The 18,937-nt window shown below is 52.9% G+C and overlaps 1 protein-coding gene across 18 annotated transcripts in view; it reads right to left on the bottom strand.

The window, feature by feature from the left end:
• Positions 1–313: 313 nt before the first annotated feature.
• Positions 314–18,937, bottom strand: part of MTSS1 (MTSS I-BAR domain containing 1) — a 157,326-nt gene continuing 138,702 nt past the window's right edge. For 3 of the 18 annotated variants that reach the window (XM_059165644.1, XM_059165646.1, XM_059165647.1), the window contains 9 exons: positions 16,147–16,304; positions 14,851–14,958; positions 13,461–13,558; positions 11,360–11,570; positions 7,296–7,415; positions 6,201–6,395; positions 4,788–4,961; positions 4,302–4,464; positions 314–3,272 (listed from right to left, as the gene is read on the bottom strand). In XM_059165644.1, coding sequence (XP_059021627.1) covers positions 2,572–3,272; positions 4,302–4,464; positions 4,788–4,961; positions 6,201–6,395; positions 7,296–7,415; positions 11,360–11,570; positions 13,461–13,558; positions 14,851–14,958; positions 16,147–16,304 — 1,928 coding nt within the window. In that variant the 3' untranslated portion in view covers positions 314–2,571. The remainder of the gene's footprint in view (positions 3,273–4,301; positions 4,465–4,787; positions 4,962–6,200; positions 6,396–7,295; positions 7,416–11,359; positions 11,571–13,460; positions 13,559–14,850; positions 14,959–16,146; positions 16,305–18,937) is intronic. The other 15 variants (XM_059165651.1, XM_059165655.1, XM_059165657.1 and 12 more) reach the window with 8 other exon arrangements.

The raw sequence follows: 18,937 nt of genomic DNA, 5'->3' as shown, positions 1-18,937 counted from the left end.
CCTGTAGCTTGGATGGTCTGCGCACTCCCAGGTAAGGGGACAGCAGAACCCTAAAGTGTTGGGAAAGTTTCTTTGAAAGGTAGAGCCATTTCTAAAACCCATCAGCCAAACCCATCGGCTTTTAAATGGTGATACTCACTAGAATTACATCCAGACAGTTCAGGAGTGGAGGCCGCTAATGTTCTTAGGGCTCGGGGCCACCCCAGAAATGACATTCTGTCGGTTTCCCAAGAAAGCCCAGTTGACGTCTCAGTGCGCCTCCTAACAGCTGACAAAGACTTGCAACTGAATTTTAATAAGTCTTGACATCCAGGACTTTTTCTAGTGGTTCTTTATTTATAATGTAGGCTGAAGCAATTGTTACAAGGTAGAAGGGAGACACATACACGATTGTTATTTATACAAGTTTAGAACAAAAAAACTGCACAGGGAGAGGTCAACTCTCAGTACAAACTAGCAACTAAACCACAATAATTTACCTTTAGAAACGATGTCTTTATTTTCAGCTGTGACACTGCTTTTACAATATGCAAAAACACAAACAGAACTACCCAAGGTGTGTTGTCACATTCTTTCTACATTGAATTTGGCAACATTTTATATTAAATTTATTCAGATTATACTAACGTTTAAAAACTAAACAAGTGAAAGCTGTACCAAGGTACAGTTACATCCATTTATTTCAAAGGTTTAAAATACCACTTTTATCTATTGTAATTAATTACCTTGCAGTGATTTCTGCTTTTGCAAAAACCATCTCAAGCATCATATGCACAATGCATCAGCTACTTTTAGTCATCAAGATTGGTGGGCTAAACCACAGGCACTACTGTTGCTTATATTCTGTAGAAGGAGCTTGTTTTTCAAAGGAAAAAAAAGCTTAAATAGTTTTCTAATAATCATGCCTTTGCTTTAAAGCCATAACATAAAATGCCCTTGAGCAATCACAGCAGTGTTAAATGTTAATATATAGAACAGTGACTTACAGGTACATTACTCTCACATCCAATGCAGTTATGTATTAAAGCATAAGATTATGTAATTGAAGAGTCGAGCCAACAGAAACCTGCAGGGTCTGTGGGACCCCCGCAAGCTCCGCTTCCTTCAAGAGAAACGGACCCAAGTGCTAAGGGACTTGCTTGGTTTTTTTCAAACCTGTTTCCTTCTCCAAACAAGATCCCTTTATATCTACAAATCTCTGTTGGCTTTAGGGAATGGGCATTAGAACAAATTTAACTTCCACTTAAAAAAGAAAAGCCATAAATCCATTCCAAAAATGGAATACCTAGAATACAAAAAAAAAAAAAAAAAAAAAAAAAAAAAAAAAAAAAAAAAATTATAGTGGTCAGATTCCCAGTGACAATAAATAAATCCTCCATTCTTCAATGTTTGGTATGATGCCAATTAACTGCCACTTATTTAAAAGAAGAGAAGAAAAACAAGCCCCCAGATCAGTAAACACATTGGCAAGTTGCTAGATTCCAAGCTGGTTACCCTTGTTAGATCCGTTTGAGTTTGTTCAAAATATTTGGGCTTTTCAACGCACCCAGCCTGCTGGGCACGGTTAAGTAAAAGGCATTGGCTATATCTAAGAATTCCCTGCTATCATTTTAAAATGTTTTCACATTTTTAAAACTGCCTTACCCTTTTTGGATGTGTTTGGATTCAATGAACATGGGCACAAGAGACGAGGAACTGAAGTGGGGGTCTCTGGGTCTACCCAGGGGCGGCAGCATGCTCGGACTGGAGGTGGGTGCTGTATACAGTCAGGAGGAATCGTGGGAGAAAGGAAGTCCTTAAACACCCTAAAGAAACAAACACTGCAATCCAGTATGGCTTATTCGGATGCATTTACCATGAAGCTACTAGAAATTCAACCTACGAGGCTACTCTTACATGTTAACAGGATCGGCTATGCTGACAGTGTGCCCCTCCCATGGCCCTCCCCCCAATCCCAACAGAGTCTACCATTTCCAGATTTACTTCACTCTGAATATTGCTCAATTGTTACTCCTGCTTTTCTCAGCCAGAACGTACTACATGTAAAGGAAGATTTTTACCCCTTGATCCATTTTGTTTGTACATTAAAATAACTTGAATTTGCTTCTAAGCCAGACTACTACAATGCATCTACAAAAGCTTGCAGGAAAAAAGGAGAGAAAAGAAAAGGCTAAAGTAGAGTTATCCTTTTTTCTGAAATTAACTACTTTGTGTTTCCCCTGCCCCAACCACCCCCCCCCACCCATTATGCATTTAAAATTTTACAAAGACTTGTAAAAAAGTTAAATGGAATTTGGCACCTTCAGAAAAATCAAAAGGGAAACTAAGGTTAAAATGTGCAGAAAGAAAATGGTCAATATTTACAAATTAAAAGATCAAAGGTATGTCAGTTATGTATGTTACTTTTAATTCTTAACTAAAGGTGTCGCGTACTTTCAAAAGAGCTGTGTTCTGAGTTGCCTACAAAATCTTTTGTCTGATTATAGATTGGAATGGATCGAGACAAATTAGGTTTTATGGATTGAACAGTTCCTCCCCCACTGGCAGCATTTCTGGGGAGCCCGTGAGAGCCTATGAGAAGCGGGGGGCGGAGCGGTCGTTTGTCGTGGTCTTCTTCAGCTTCACGCCCCTACGGATGGCGTTCAGCATGTCTTCCCCTTGCGGAGTATCTCTGGGGCTCAGGTCTGCAGCGTCACTCTCCGGGATCCGGCCTGGGGAAGCAGTGGCACTTGAGGGATCCCTCTCCTGGTCTTCGGCCTCGCTCTCTGGAATCGCCTGTCTGTGCTCCTCGGGGATACTTGGCTTCGGGCCTGGGAGAGGAGGGTTGACAGAGGCTTGGCCACTCCACATGGAGGAGGGCATGCTGGTGACACCCTGGGGGCCCTCACCCACAGAGGGCAACTCGGGGCTGTGCTCACCCCTCTCCTCTGGCCCATCCGGAGGTGCGGGAAACACCCCGGGGAGGTCTGGGACAGTTGGGGTCTTGACCGGGATCACGGGTGTCTTGATGGGGATGGGACCGGCTCCGATGGTCCCCCGGCGGACAGAAGGCTTCGTGGAAGGGGTCCGTCGGATGGTGGCAACCCCTGGGGTGACCATAGCAGGTCCGAGGGTGGTGGGGAGGCCAGCCGTTGAGGCCGGGCGCTTGGCCTGGAACATCCGTCGGTAGGACTGGCTAATGTCACTGTTTCTCGGGATGGTGGAGGATTTGTCAAACTCCTGCTGATCTGCCTCCTGGTCGCCACTTACAGAGAAATAATCATAATCTGAAACTGATGATAAGATTTGATTAGGGCTCCCCAAGGCCACAGCTTTGCTCTTCGGTTCTTTGGTATTGGAGGAACAAAAGGCACAAGAGGGAAGAGAGGGAAGGTGCTTTACCTGCCACCTCGTCCCCAGCCTCCCCGATCTCAGTGAGAAGTCCCCCTATGGATCTTCCTGGGGGTCCCCGCTGTCACCCTGGGCCCCAGGACAGCAGTGGACACCGGACACCACAGGGGTGCTCTCAAATCCTGGGTTCGCTACCGCCCAGCATCCCAGGGAGGAGAGGAGTAAAAGGGGGTGCAGGAAGAGAAGAGGAGCCCCCAACGCGGCCTCCGGTCTGGCACCAGACGCGAGAAACCCGCCTCAGGCAGACCGTGTAAGGATCTCGTCGGGCAAAGGCTGGAAAAATAACAGCGCCCCGGGCACTGAGCCCCCGGGAGCCCGCACAAAGCCATGCTCCACCCGCGAGGTGTGCGCACCTCAGGACATGGGGTCACGAGGGAGGAGGGAGCCGAGCGCTGCCGCGGCTTGGAGCAGGTGTCCCAGCAGCAGCACCCCTGGCGTTGGGGGTGGGGGACGGGGCAGGGGGCCGCGCTGTGCCTGATAGGACGTCCAGCTGCACCCCCGACCACCGACTGGGTGACAGCCGCAGAGGGCTCCGCACACTGCCGCGTGTCCCCTGGACAGCAAAACGGCCTTCCACGGGACTGGCTTAGTCTGAGACGCTTTGACACACGAGCCGCGGATCGGTTTGGTCAACCCCGGCCATCTCCTTGGGCCCCGGGCTGCCACCCTGCTGGAGCGTGTGGTGCTGCGGGAGGCGGGGGGCCCTGGGGACTGGGCTGGAAAGGGTCCGAACTGGGGGCTCCGGGCTCTACCAGCCCTCTCCGAGGCTCAGCTCGCCCAAGCACTCCAGGAGGAAAGCGCTGTGCTTATATGGGTCTCCCCTACCCCCACCCCCACCCTCCCGCCACCTCCCTCCTCCTCACCTGGCGCAGCCCGGGAAGCCCCCCTGGGAAGCCCGGGCTGCCTCGTACCTTGGGAGGGGATGGTGTCCTCGGAGCAGCACGGCGTGGTGGTCTGCGTGCTGTAGCCACTGGAGCACTGCAGCGAGTCCCGGCTGCTCCTCTGGGTGTCCAGCTGGAGGCCCCGCGACAGGGCCAGCGCCAGCTCCTCGCAGGCCTCCATCTCCTCACCAGGCTGCAAGGGGAGGGGAGAGATACAGACAAGCCACCAGGGCCGTGAATCCCCGGGCAGGTGTCCCCAGAGCCTTTCCACATCAGTCTTCACGTGGGAGCCTCAACATTATTCCTATCCTGCTGCCGTCTGTGGGTCCTACCCAGGCTCTGGAAAGTTCTAAGAGTCTGATTTCAGTGCCAGGCTTTTCCCTAGGGGCCTTCTAACCACTTGAGAGCGCGGAGTGGGGCAACGGGGCTCAGGCTCCCCTCCACATTACTGGCCAGCAGACGGCCACCAGCCGGGTCTAGAGGAGTCCAACCAGCCGTAGAGAATAAAAACGTCACCCTGTTGGCAGCTGACACGGTCATGCTCCGTGGTCTCTGAGCCTCCTCGGCCGCTGCAGGCGCGCCGCCCACGGCGGTGGGTCCTCCTCCGTTGGGGTCCGGCTCCCGCTTCTCTTTGCGGCGCTGCAGGGTGTTCACCAGAGGCTGATCGTAAGGTCCGGGCTTGGCCCAGTCCTAAGCAGAAGGAACGTGGTCAGGCGCCGGGGCCTCCGCCTCCGTGTGGAGGCCTGTACAACCCTCCAGACAGCGGCCCACAGAAGGCGGCTGGCCCCCTGGGGCAGGATCAGGCTGGGACAGGCCAGCAGGCCCTTCTACTATGTCCTCGCCCGGCTCTAAAAGAAGTGAGTGGAAAATCCTCTGGGGGCCCCCGGGAACCTCCCCTTTCCTCCTATCTGCCCAAAGATGAAAACCCTCCCCAGGCAGGCACCCGTGGGAGACTCTTAGTTAGCTGGCAGGTGACCAGCTAAGGTATCTGAAGGCCCCAGGCGGTGGAGAGCACACGCCCCGGGGCCAGGCCCTCCCTCCCAGCATCTGAAGGAACCCCCCCCCCCCTCCAGCCCAAATGTCTTCACTTGAGCCAAGTGACCACTAGGGGCCACTCATGGGATTCAGCCACTCCCCGCCCCCCCCCCCAGGCTGAACCTCCACTTGCAGGAGACTGGGCCGCCAAGGGCACTCAGGACGTGCCCTCCCAGGCCTTCCCATAGGGAGGGAAGGCTTCTGGGGTCAGCAGAAAGTTGAGGAGCCTGCGGGGTCCACACTTAATCCGACTGCGGGATTAAGTCGAGACCTCAAAATGCCACAGCCTAGGGTCACCTACTATTCAAATCAGGGACACCGCCTCTCAAAATAGGATTAGACGTGCTAGGAAATCATTTTAGAACTTTGTTTTTGTATTAAGGCAAACACATTTGGAGAGTACACAAATGAGACTAAAAAGTCTGCATTTACCTTTGAGATAAAACATGGTATAAGCCAACCCACAGTGTGGATCATGGCTCTGTTACCACGGCCCAATAAGGGACCCGAGGCAAGAGTCCGGGGCACCGACCGGGGAGGGCAGTAGCTCCCAGCCCCTGGTAATGGTGACACCCCACAGCGGCCCCCAGCCGCGCAGAACCGCACGGGCCCTGTCTGGGTCCACCACCTAAACCAGCTTAAGCAAGGTTCATTATGGGGAGCCTCTCCCAGCTCCGCTCCACGTGGACGTTTCTCTCTCAGATCTGCCTGCTGCTCTCTGGTTCTTCCCGGTGGGAACTTTCTCAGGGAGAGGGGTTCTGTGGGGAGCAAGGCAGAGTGTGGAAGGGAGGGGCGAGGGGCGGTCAGGAAGAGGGTTGTGGGACAGAAGATGGGGGAGCACAGAGCCATGAGAGGGGGCGGAGGGAGCAAAGGGGAGGGAGGAGAGGCACAAACCTTCCAGCTAGGGATCTGAGATGACGGGAACATGCCGGGCCCAATGGTGTGACAATGAGCGAAGTCTGGAAGGTGGACAGAGGTGACCCGAGGGAGCAGGCGGGAGGCAGGCGGGCAATGAGGGGAAAGGCTTGCCCCCACGGGCCCCACATGGGACTCACTTGGCAAACTACAGTGAGAAAACCCGTTAGACAACTGGAAACAAAACAAAAAAGGGGGGAAAAAAAGGAAAATAAAATTAATATAACAGGATGAGTGTGGAGGTACAAGATGGCATTGACATTCAAGGGAGGAAGGGGACCGGAGTCTTGATCCATCAAACAAGCGGCGGGGTTCTGCGGCTCGTGGATGGTCCGTGGGGTAGAAGGGGCCACGGGGCAAAGAGTGCACATGGGACACCCGATAAGTGCTCGGTCAAGGACGTAATTTATCTACATTTTGCAATAGTGTGGAAACTGGTCCGTGTCTTTCATTTGTGGCGTCTGCAATGGTTTTTGATCATTTAGCCAACGAGGCAGAATTTCACGGCGATCCTGATTTGCTCATCTCATTATGCAAATTTAAAAATTCTCAAGCGTCAACTAAATCTGTTCATTCTAGATTCTGAAATCATCACACTATTCAGGAGCAGATTCCAAATCAGGGTGAAGAGGGAGGAGGGGTTGGCAAACTAAAAGGCAGAAGAGCACGCAGCCTCCCATGCAGTGAGAGGTCCCATCAGGCCATGTGGCTATGGCGACAAGGGGGCCACGGTGGGTGGGTGGTTGGGTGGAGGTCTCGCGAGGGTAAAGGGGGAGACGGACGAGCACAGGCACTGTTCTGGGAAGGAGCCTTCCACCTCCCAGTTCTCTGTACTGCTTCCTCTCCCTCAGGACGGTGGCAAGGTCATGGCTCAGGAGCCAGGAGCCCATTCCAGAAAAAACCCTCAACCTTGTCCCTCTCTCTGTCCCCAAGTGGAGCTGCTCTGGATGTGCCTTTGGTTGATTTCAAGTTTCAGGTCCCAGCGGTAAGAGCCAGCGGTGGGCAAGGGATGGCCTTGGGGGGGGGGGGGTGCTGGGGAGGGGTGGCCATAGTGGCCAGGGCCCAGCCGGTCACCTTCTCTGTGGACGCCCAGGCGCCCATGGTGGAGCCTGAGCTGACCGAGGTGGGCGAGCTGCACTCGCTCACGGACTGGCAGGTTTCGGAGGCTTCGGAGGAGGCCGAGCTGGACGAGTTCTGCCGCAGGGAGGGACCACATGCCACCAAAAGTAACAGGAAATCGAGACAGAAGATGGGGTGGGGGGAGGGCACGCACAGAGAAAGAGAGAGAGACAGACATATACACAGAAAAGGGAAGGATGAGAGAAGCAGAGGGTTAGGGTTATTTTTTCCCCCAAAGCTGCACCCACACAGAAGCTTCTATGCCCTTGAAAAGAAGCCTGAGACGTGGCACGGCCCAGACCCGCCAGGCTGTCAGCGTCCCAGGACCCCAACTGGTGTGTGTCTAGTCTGCACCAGGCACAGGTCAGGGGCAGAATTCCTGGTGCTCCCTCGGGCTTCCCTCCTCGTGCCACAAGCCCAGGTCCCAGGGAAGGCCTGCCCCTGGCACCTCCCAGGAGCATGAGCATCTTTACTGCCTCGCACTGACCCCCAGCCCAACACATACACATACACATACACACACGCACACGCACACACACACACGCACACACACACTCAGCTTGGGCTTCCACTCCCACGTCTCCAGGTCCCGCCCTTGCCCTTGGTCACACGCAGCCTCTGCACCCATGAAGGGTGGTTTCCAGCTACGAAGTTACATCGTCACGGGACAAGTTTTTAGGTTTCTCTGCCTGGGAAAGGATTCTGAGCTTTGGACTGTGAAGCCCTGAGCTCAATGTTTCAAGTGGCCACCCAGGGAGGGAGGAAGCATCTGGAGAGATCTGGGCCATTCCAGAAAGGTCTGACTTGGGACAACATCCCTTCATGCTGATCTTCATTAAACCTCCAGACTGCAGGGCCCTGCGTTGGCCAGGGTCCGTGCTCCCTGGTCAGGCTCCTGAGATTCAGCTCAGGCAGGGACGGGGCCAGGAGCTCACTGATCCATCTCAACTTTGTAGTCCTGTCCTAGCACATGGCAGGCACTCGGAATTACTGAATGTGTGCATGACAATGACACACATTGTCAACGGAAGGGTCTCCCCACTTACAGCGTGTACCACCTCTTCTGCAGAAGCTGGGTCCCCTGGGATAGTGCTTGGGGACACCTGGGTATTTGCTCTAAGTTTTGTTCCTGGCTAACTGCATTCTCTGGCTCATCGTTCTGTTCAAATAAGCCCAACCCTACCGGGGTCTACTGTTAGCTCCCCACAGTGTGCCCGCATGCCCGGCCGAGGAGGCCAGACTCCTGTTTCTGCCCGCTTCTTTCACCACCAAAAAAAGAAAAGTTCCTGCCAAGGAACGGAGCTGTGGCTCTCCATCCTGGAAGCAGCAAGGCTCCAAAAGACAGTCCACTGCAAGGAGCCCTGTGGCACCAGAGCAAGGACAGGCTCTCCCAAGGGTGCCCTGGAGGCCTCAAGCTCAGGGTCTGGGAAGTGGGCCCGGATCCAAGGTTTGAGGGGTTTGGATTCAAGTTACGTTTCTGTCACTCCTCAGTGAAGGAACCTGGGCTTAATCTAACTCTCAATTTCTTGCATCTTTAGGGGCCAGTAATAATCCAGCGGAAGAACACGAAATGAGATTATATCTAACCGACGACAAGAACGCGTCCGTGTCCGTGCGCGTCTGTGCACGGGGAAGCCAGCTAGTGCTGCCATCCGCCAGGCTGCTCGTTTTGGTCCTTCCAAGTCAAGGCTGCTCAACTTGAAGGAAAGAGCCGGTAAACCAGGGCAGGACTGCCGGTTCCTATTTCCTTTGACTTCTGTTCATTTTTCCTAAAGATCCTCTCGCCTTGCTGGGATGAAGAGCTCTAGGACGAGATCCTCACCACAGACAGGGCCCCACTCCCAGGCCTGCGACACTCAGATACGACTTGAAAAGAGCACCGTGGAGGAAAACGGGAGAATTCTTAACGTCCTCCATCAGCGGGCACTCACTCAGAACCACGTGACTGCGGGGAGTGACGGAGGGGTCTCCCCACTTACAGCATGTATTCCCTTCCTCACAGTCTAAGTAACAGTGCGATACGGCCTTCAGGAGACTATGTGCTCCGGCCTGTGTGACTTGTATGATATCCTTACACGTCGCCCCTCTACCTGACAACTGGGAGCAGCCGTAACGCCTTTCTGGAGAAACAGAATTCTCCACTGAATTCTGCAGCATCCCTGAGCTTATTGGGACCACCCCAGAGTTGCTGGCCAAGCAGATCTTGGGCACCAGCATTCAGATTCGAGTAAATCCCAACACACCGCCTTCTGCTTCCCTCAGCATTGCTGGAGGCAGAAACACTCGCTGCAGCCTGATCCACACACACCGCCTTTGACAGCAAGGCTGGGGCACAAGGCCTCTCTCTTTTTAGAAAGGAGCGTTAGTGCACGATACCGTGTTGTTAGTGCACGACATCATGTTAATCCATCAGCTGATTAAAAAACACACAGAATTAGGCTGCGCAGTGGAATAGCCTGAGAAGAACCACACATTCCAGTTTTCTCTCAACCATTCCCACCACTTTCAAGACCCACAGGTGTGGTTTAGTGCACACATGGCGGGGGACAGGAAGGGACACCTGACGGACCAAGCCAGAGCACCCCCACGAGGACAAGCATGTTAGAACTTAAAGCCAAGGCTCTCGGCCCAGAATGTTTCTGTTTTAAGTCGAGTCTCTCTCCCAGGAAGGCAGAGCGAGGCCACAGTCTCCTGGAACAGCTGGAAAATGCCAGAGGGACCCCTGAGCTGAGGACCTCTGGGTTCAGCCATATCAGACACGTCAGGCAAATAAGCCTCTGGCTTAAATTCCCCAAACACTGCAGCTGCATCCTCTCCATCACGTGTTCCCCCAAAACACTTCCAAGGACGCCTGTGGCTGAGAAGGAGCAGAAAGGGCTCTGGACCGTCACCAGGAACCTTGTTCCGGGCTCCCGACCTGCAGGCCGTGTAAGAGTGCAGGTGGGGAAGTCACAGCTCCGAGCCTCCATTTCCACAACCAAACAGGTCGAGCCATACTCCCCATGGCTGTTGGAAGGATGACCCGGACAGCAGGGTGGGGGGCGGTCCTAGGGTGGTGCAGGGAACCCAGATATTCAGGGACTGTTAAGCCAACTGGGTACCTGGATGAACAAGACAAACACGTGACCTCCCTGAGTCCACAAGATCTCGGACCTAGGGCCGTGGCCCCCCTCGGAGTGCACCACAGGCTGTAAGCCCCCTCGCTACCCAGCAGATGGCGCTCCGGGGCAACCCGGGCGGGGGCGTTTCCCCGGCGTCCAGGCGTCACTCACTAAGTGGGAAGCAAGACCCCTGATAGTAGGGGAAGGAGGGCAGAGAGGGCAGCAGGGGGAGGGCGATCCAAGGCCCCGTCCAGCTCCTGCCTCCTGCTCCCCCTGGGCCCGCCGGGCTCTCCTGCTGGGCCCGCCCGGTGGGGCTGCGCGGAGTCCAGCGCCACCCGACCGGCTGCGGTTGAAAGATCCAACATCTTCCCTTCCCTGGGGAGCAGAACGCCAACAGAACTCATGAGCGAGGGCTCTAAGGAATCACCCCCATTCTCACACCAGTTGCGACAGGGAACCGGGCAGGGCCACGGAAGGCTTCCAAGGCACCGCTCAGACTCGCCACCACTTAGGGTGAAGCAGCGATGGCGGGAGAGGTGCCACCATTTGCACCAATATCGTGCATGAGGCACTGTGTCCAGCCGGATGCTTACGGGGGTGCCAGAGGGCGGCCCGACTTCTTAGAGTCCGTCTACTTACGTGAGAGGACTCCCCAAACCAGCGGGGTGCCGTGGCCATCACCACCATGGAGACAGGCTGCACACCCAACTTAAGAGTTCTCACCCTTTGGGGAAACAACACATCTGAAGATGAGAAATCAAACCAGAGGTTTCTCGTGGGAAGAGGAGGTTTCTCGTGGGAAATCAAACCAGAGGTTTCTCTGTCTGTCCGAGCCAATGTCCTGCTCTGGTTCTGGCCACTGACAGTGGCCCAAGCACTAGATGTCACAGCTGCTTCTGGAGCCAAGGGCACCCTTACCTGGTTGGGGGCATCTGGCGGCATGGGGGATGGTGACTTGGACTGGAAAGCGTCCTGGGAAATGAATCCTGAGTCGTGGGAGGACACGCTGGACAGGCGGACGGGTGCCTGCTGGGCCAGGTTGGAGCTGCGGTAGCGGTAGTGGGAGCTGGGGGAGTGGGAGTGGGAGCCGCTGGAGCGCGAGTCACTGCTATTGACGCTGTTCAGGCTGCTGTGGGGACAAGCAGAGGGGGGGCAGGTGGGGGAGGTAGGGGAGGAAACATGGGGATGGGGACAGGGTGGGGACACCATGTAATCAGCTCTCTGCCACGGGGAAGCAGGGCAAACAGTAAGTCGTGTTTTCAGAACACCCCACCCTGAAGCTAGCAAACAAAGGGTTTTTCACGTGATCAAGGAAAAGAAAACTAGAGTTATTATAAACCAGGCGTCTGCCGGGACTCACTTCTCCAAAGGTGTCACGAGATGTCCTTGCATGGACGCCCATGATTCTAAAGAGTCCAGGGCTGCCCAATTCTGCCACATCATCTACCACCAAAACTAGAAACCTAGTGTCGGTGGCAAGAAACGAGACAGGACTGATCCTCTCTGCTCAGCGGCTCGCAGAACCCCGTGACCTGCAGCCACAACCAGGGTCTGCTACGCCGCCCGGTTAGAAAATTCCAGTGTCTCTCTTGGATGGACCATCTGGGTCCAGGAAACCAAGGTCAACCCAGACAACCATCACCTTGGGAGGGCAGGTGCCAACGGCCTCCTCAAGGTGATTCCATCGTACGTGAACTGGATTTAAGACCATCATAAGAGCATCAGCAAACCAAGCAAAACCGCGCTTTACCTCTTATGAACAAAGTTGGTGCTTTAGTGAATGGCTTTACCCTGATCACAGGAATCTGTGACCGTATCTGTGGGCCGGGTGTGACCGGCACACCTGGCGAGAGGCGGGCAGCCTTCAACACCTTCAGGGAGTCAATGCTAAACTCTTTGCTTCTAAGATGAACCGTCAACGGGGTGTCAAGCCGTGACACCCAGGTCCTGGCTGTTCCCTCCGCTTCCATCTCCAGCTCTAACAGATAACGCCCCGCATGCTAATTAGATTACAAAAACTGGAAAGCAGAGCAGAGTTCCGTGGTCCCAGCAACCAGAATAGAAAATAAGGTACAGTTGTAGAAGGATTGGAAGGGACAGAACAACCCAGCCCGGCTTTAGAAAGTCTGTGGCTTCTGCTCCTGGCAAGAGAGTCTCGTCAGAGATCGCCAACGCTGGCAGCTAACGTGGGAGTCAAGGGCTGTGTGACCGCCTCCGCAGGAGTTACTTGGTGCGGGTGTTCCGGCAGATCTAGGGGACTGTGCCAGGGGCCATCACTGCTGCTAGGGATAATTACCATAATTTTTGCTTCTCCCTGCCCCCCACCACCTGCCAATCAGTCAGAAGAGGGCATCTGGGGACTGACAGTGAAGCTCATGGCGACTGCACTCCCCCAAGGTCATGGTTGATGCCATCAGTGCAAGGGGCTTTTCAGTGGAAGCAAATATAATAAGAGAGAAAAGATACTCATGCAGCTGTGTTTTATACACAGTGAGATAGTTTTTTTGGTTACCAAAATGAAAACCCAGTAGATCTGTCAGACACACACACACACACACACACACACACACAGCCCACAAAAGAGGACACTAAAGCAACCAACAATTTCAGGTTGTAGAACGTCAGGATGTGACAATTTCCGTCTGAAATCACTGCTCAGTGTTTACCAGACTCACTCAAATACACAAGGACACACACACACACACAAGGGTGTACAGAGACACAATCACACACAGATTTGGCCAATCCAACCTCCTCTTTACTCTCAACGCTAATTTGTGAGAAGAGCAAGTTCATTTGGCTTTGGAAAGTCAAAGAAACAGATCAATGGGCCGAGGACCCCAAGAAGGATCGTGCCGCACGAGGACGCTTCTGTCCTTCAAGGAAAGGACAGTCAACTGCAGGCAGCAAGCCAAGAGCAGCCCAACAGGAAAGTGCTAGAAAACAACGCTGCAGATAGCGGAACTCTTCCGGATGCTTCTCACGTGTGTCAGGAGGAGCAGAGCCCAGCTCGACTTACCTGCAGACGCTGGACTTGCGGGACATGGTCGTGCTGGGGGAAGAGGGCGGCGTCTGGTACGACCAGCTGTAATCAGAGCCTTTCAGGTCCAGAATCACCTAAGGGGACAGAGCCACATGGGTAAGCGAGCCGCTGAGCAGGCAAACTGCTCAGGAAATCAAACCCCTACCCGTAACGTCAAAATTCTGCCATCCTCCAGAGGTGCAATGTCAAGATTGTCATGCGGGTCATGTTTTAAATTAAAGAACCATACTACCGATGCATCAATGTCTCCTCCTTTTTCTGACACAAGCAAAAATATAAAACAAAATTGGAGGGTGGAGAGGGGACCATGAATGTCAGTCGAGAGAGAGAGAGAGAGAGAGACTGATTTACAGTTACAGATGGACAATTTACAAGAGTCATTCATACTCCGGCTAGAATTTACAGGACTTCTGTCCTTGAGCACCACAAGCTCGATCACAGTTCAGGACTGGTTGATCTTGCATTTTAGCTGCTTGACATTCGGTGAGCACTCGTGCCCTATCTGACCAGGACTTGATTTTTTAAAACCCAATAGAATCAAGAGCAAAAGGCAATTCTCCCACAGTTACTGCTTGCATCCACTCCCTGCCTGACAAGAGCTACTTGAATGTGAGGTCCACCATGTCCGCCTCTCACTCCTATAGCAGATGCTCGATAAAAGTCTATTTATTGAGTCGATGCATGCCCGTTGTGCTTTAACAAAAGCAATTTCATTGAACGGAAAATATAAATCCTTGCGTGTGTCTTCAGAGTTGGTTCTCCAGGCGGGAAATGAAATTCTATACAAAGGGCAAAAGCCAGCACGTGATTCATCAGCTGTTCCCACTTAATATAAGGTTACTGCCATATGAACTAAATGAATAAGAAGGGAAAATGTAATCTTTTTCATAAGACAGAGCCTCGTGCCATAATTAATTAGAATGGGAGAGATTCAGTGGGACTGGTTCACAAGGATGACCAAGACCACTGTCATGTTCTTATAGGCTTATTTCCAGAAGACAGATAAACACAGTGGTTAAGACCACCAGGGCTCTTGACTGCTTGGTTCAAATCCCAGTTCTGCCACTAATTAGCTACATGAACCTGGCCAAGTGACTTTCTCTATCTGTGCCTCACTCTCCTGCTCTATAAAATGGCCATAACAGTGAAGATGAGCTGAGGAAGTCTCCATATGGAGATTAGAACAGTACCTGGCATACAGCAGGCGCTCTATAATGGCTCGCAGTGATGACGACTACATAGCACCACATGAAACACCGATAGGATTTAAAATGGGTTAACGCCTCAAGAAACCCTCAAGACCTCAACACCCTGAGCCTTTGCATCTTTGGTTTGCTCCCCTGAGCGCTCAGCCCACGACTCCTACCTGTTCACTTGAGGAGGGCAGCTTATGAGGGTCCATGGTCAGGCTTTTCAGATCTTCTGATATGGTCTGAAGGTGAGTGATCTCCCCTAGCATTGAGATTTCTTCTTCCTGAAGGAAAGTAATTCATAACGTGTTGTCATCATGAGTGATTCACTTCCTTGTCTTGGTCCAACCGTTTTTCTCAGGGTCACTGTCGAACCCTTTCATCTTTCCAGAAAAGGTGCCCTGAGACTCATATGTTTGTGCTGAAGGCACTACCAGCCCTCTCTCGGGAAACAGAAAGGGAAGAAGGAATCGGCCATAATTAGGGAGTGACCTGTGCCCGCTGGACAGTGGTGAAGTCAAATACGTGGCCTCTCTTGTAGTGTCTGGGGTAGGGGTGGGGGTCTAGGACACCTGCTCAGGTGGTCTGCCTGCATATTCCCACGGGACCCTGCAGCACAACCCCCTCAATGGGCTGAGGCCCTGCTCTGAAGTCACTCAGCTTCAATGGCTGACCCGAGCTGGAGTGATTTTGGTCCAGATCAGGTCACAGATCTTTGGGACAGCCCACATGTGTGTGGTGACGTTAACCATCCCCCTTCTCTCTGGTGTTTTACACCAACTTAATAAATGGCAAGTGAGACGGGAGCAGGAGACTAAGGAAGGGAGTCATTCTCTCCACCCAAGTGCCAAGCTGGGACTACAGGCCTGGGCAAGAATGAGCCACAGAAAAGTTCGGTGCTCAGAGGTGTGACTCATATTTGGGCATTTTGCTAGGGTTGAGGGAAATGAGCTGGTGTCTTCTTACCAGCTTCAAGAATGCTGACAGCAGAAGTCCTCAATTATCTATGCAAATGATTTACTTAAAAAATTAAGCCTGCATTGATTCGTTGAGACTCTTCTCCTATTGATCTCATGGTCACTCACTGATGTTGAGGCCAGAGGCCTTGTTTAAAGCCCAGATGACTGATCCCCACTCCGAGAGGTCTGGATTCAGGAAGGTCTGGTTTGGGCTCAAGAAGCTGCATTTCCCAGGGGACACTGCCAGCCTGGGGACCACACTTCAAGAACCACTCTGCAAGGCCTTCTTAACTTGGGGAGAAACAGTAATTTTCAACCAGTGCTAAGAACTATGAACAAGGAGTGGGCCCCATGGCCACGGCAACCCGTAGAGAATCCCCGGCCTACGGAAGCACTTCCACTGTCACGATTCCTGACACACAGCAAATTCCCTGTGACTCAGGGATGGGTGGATCAATGAAAGTTGCCTCCAAACGGGCAGCTGAAGCCTTCCAGAGCATTCCACGAACTTACGATCACTGGCCGCAGCATGGAGATGAAGGTGCAGAACCGACCACGCTCCTCAATCAAAGCCTTCCGGACCGCCTGCTTCTCTGTCTCTTCCAGCAAGAGGTACTTGTCGTTGACGTCCTGGAGAGCGCTGTCCAACTGAGGCTGGATATCGCCTCGCCCTGGAAATAAAACAGAGCCCTGGAACAAATGCCCTTCCTCCCGTGAGTCCTGGCCGGAGTGGACACCACCTCTTTCCCGGACTTAAAAAACAATCATTTAGGGATCCTCAGGATTTAAGATTGCTGTTTAGGGATCCTCAGGATTTAAGGTTGCTGTTTTTTGAGTACTGGCCATTGCAATTTCCAATGCCCAGAGGCCATATTTATCCTCCCCATGAGGAAGATTTCCTGTGTGACCCCTCCTGCCTGGCCTTCTTGCCTTGTGCAACTCCACAGAGACTTCTGCCAACAAAACCCCAGGATGTGGCAGCCAGACAGTCTTCTTTCTTTTTAGAACATTCTGGAGAGGCCAAGGGATGAAAAGGTGAGGGCCTGCAGTTGTTTTCCAAAATGGGCACAGGCTGGCTTTGTTGGGTCAGCTGCAATCAAAGAGCCTCTGTTTGGACAGAAGTTTCTGTCCCTGAAGACAAAGTTGGTGAGCCTCAGCTCTTCCATGTCGGGGGCGGGGGATGGGGAGGTGCTGGGAATCCTTGGCCGTCAGTGTAACTCCCCAGTCCTGAATGTTCCTCTTATATAATAAGCCCAGGAACCAAAAGGCCTATAGTCAAGTCTCTGCTGGTGAGAACCTAAAGGCAGAGTCAGTGCTGAGTCCATCCCGTGTGATGTCATCTCTGGCCACGTCCACAGACCCAGTTACCATGAGGCAACCAGTTCTAGAGTTTAAGATGGAGTGTTAACTGTGCATTTATTTACTTATTTAGGGGGTAGTGTTAACCTTTTAAATTTGAACTTGATGACATCAGCAATCTATCTCTATAAATAAAGTTTTAGTAGCACACAGCCAACGCCCACTCGTTCCCATACTGTCTACACCTGCTCTTGCTGTGACTGCAGAGTGGGATCGTGGTAACACACACTGCGTGGCCCCTGACTAAGGGGGAGTCAGATTTACAATCTGATGCTTCAGAGTTAAAGTTCCCTATGCTAGAAGACAAACACAGGCACTGTGTCTGAAGGAGAGGTGACTGCAGACTTGTAGGCAGGGACAGGGGGTGACCACTCGAGAGCCCAGCTCCCAGGCTTCCATCTCATGTCCCCACATAGGGGTGTCACCTATCACCTGAACAGAGAAAAATTTCTAAACCCCTCCAGGGCAGGGCCTTGGAACTCTCCCTGCCCAGCCCCTACCTCTGATGATGCCATGTATGACTGTATACAGCAGGTGCTCAGTAAGGGTCATTTGAACTATGGAATGTCAAGAGATGGAGGGGGCCTTCGGGGCTGCCCAACCTGCTTCTATTTTAGTAGAGGTGGAGGCCTTGAGAAGGTGAGAGGCTTGTCTAGTATCATTCAGAGAAAGCTGGAGAGCCAGGACAGAGCCCACATGGCCGGACCCCCTTCCTCCTCCTCTGCCCCACGGCCTCAGCCACGTGAAGGAACCCCACTCGCCTCCTGGCACGGGACCTGAGCAGTCGCTGTTTGCCCTTCTTTAAAATGATGTAGAGAACAATAAATGCAACGTGTTACTTGGTTTGAAGAAGGAAAGAGTCAGGGGAAACTGCCTTGAAGGTAGGAGTACGTTCCCTGTTTTCTCTCATAAGCACATGAGAAAGCTTAATTTGGGAGCAAGAGGCGGCCAGGCTTCAAGAACATGTCAACAGAAAAGGTCTTTGGATTTTATTAAGGGGAAGTCACTTCCTGGGCAGGGATGAAGTTGTAGGTGTGCGAGCAGTGGGAAAACTGTACATAGTATGTACAAAGTCAAAGGTCACCCCTGAAAAAGCCTGGGCTGGTCGGTAAAGCACAGTGAACACGGCCCACGCAGCTCCCGCAAGGCAAGGCCGCACAAATGCACAACGGCCACAACCACGGGCAGGAACGAATTCCACGTGGGAACTAATCCAACAACCCCAGGCGGGAGAGTCTGCCTACGTCCAAGCTGACCACCCACCCATTCCTCCAATCAGTCCCTGCCTACCCCTCAGGATAATCCTAGCACCTCCTCCAGAGTCCCCATCGTGCCTCCCCAAGCATGTGGGGCGTCATCCCCACATGTGAACCTGGCCCCGGACCCCAGGTTTCATGCATCTGCAATGGACAAGAGACCTGGGAGAGCGTACGTGCACCCCTTCTCACTGGGAGGACTGGCCAGGGAGGGGACAGGTGCTCCCTACCGAGGACACCCACTATCCACAGGCACCTGCTCTAGGAGGGAAGGCTGGGCTGTCATCGGCCCTAGGAAAACTGGGGGCTTTCTCTTCCCCTCTTAAATTGCTGGTTTGTGCAGCCGAATCCACAGACGCTGAAGGTGAACCCAGCCCAAGTCTCTGGTCGTCAAGCTCCAGGACACTTTGTCAACATTCTCTGCTATGCTGCAGCCTACAAGGCCGCCGGGCCCCTCTCCGGCCCTGCGTGGGGGAGGCCCCGTGGTTTGGGGCTGGTCTGAGGCCTCTTTAAATCTCTCCATCTCTTCTATGATGTTCTAACTCAACACGGAGGGCCCTGGGCATCAGAATGTTCTCAAATGCGGCAGACAAGGGTGGACAGGAGCCGGGAAGATAGATTAAAACCCACAGCGCTTGACCAAGTCCACTGACCATTTCCCTTCGTATCAGCCTATAATTACAAGAAAT

This window comes from Mustela lutreola, chromosome 3, assembly GCF_030435805.1.
Source record: "Mustela lutreola isolate mMusLut2 chromosome 3, mMusLut2.pri, whole genome shotgun sequence".
Taxonomy (NCBI): domain Eukaryota; kingdom Metazoa; phylum Chordata; class Mammalia; order Carnivora; family Mustelidae; genus Mustela; species Mustela lutreola.
Note: the sequence above shows the minus strand (reverse complement) of the source record. Positions and strands in the feature narration are given on the sequence as shown.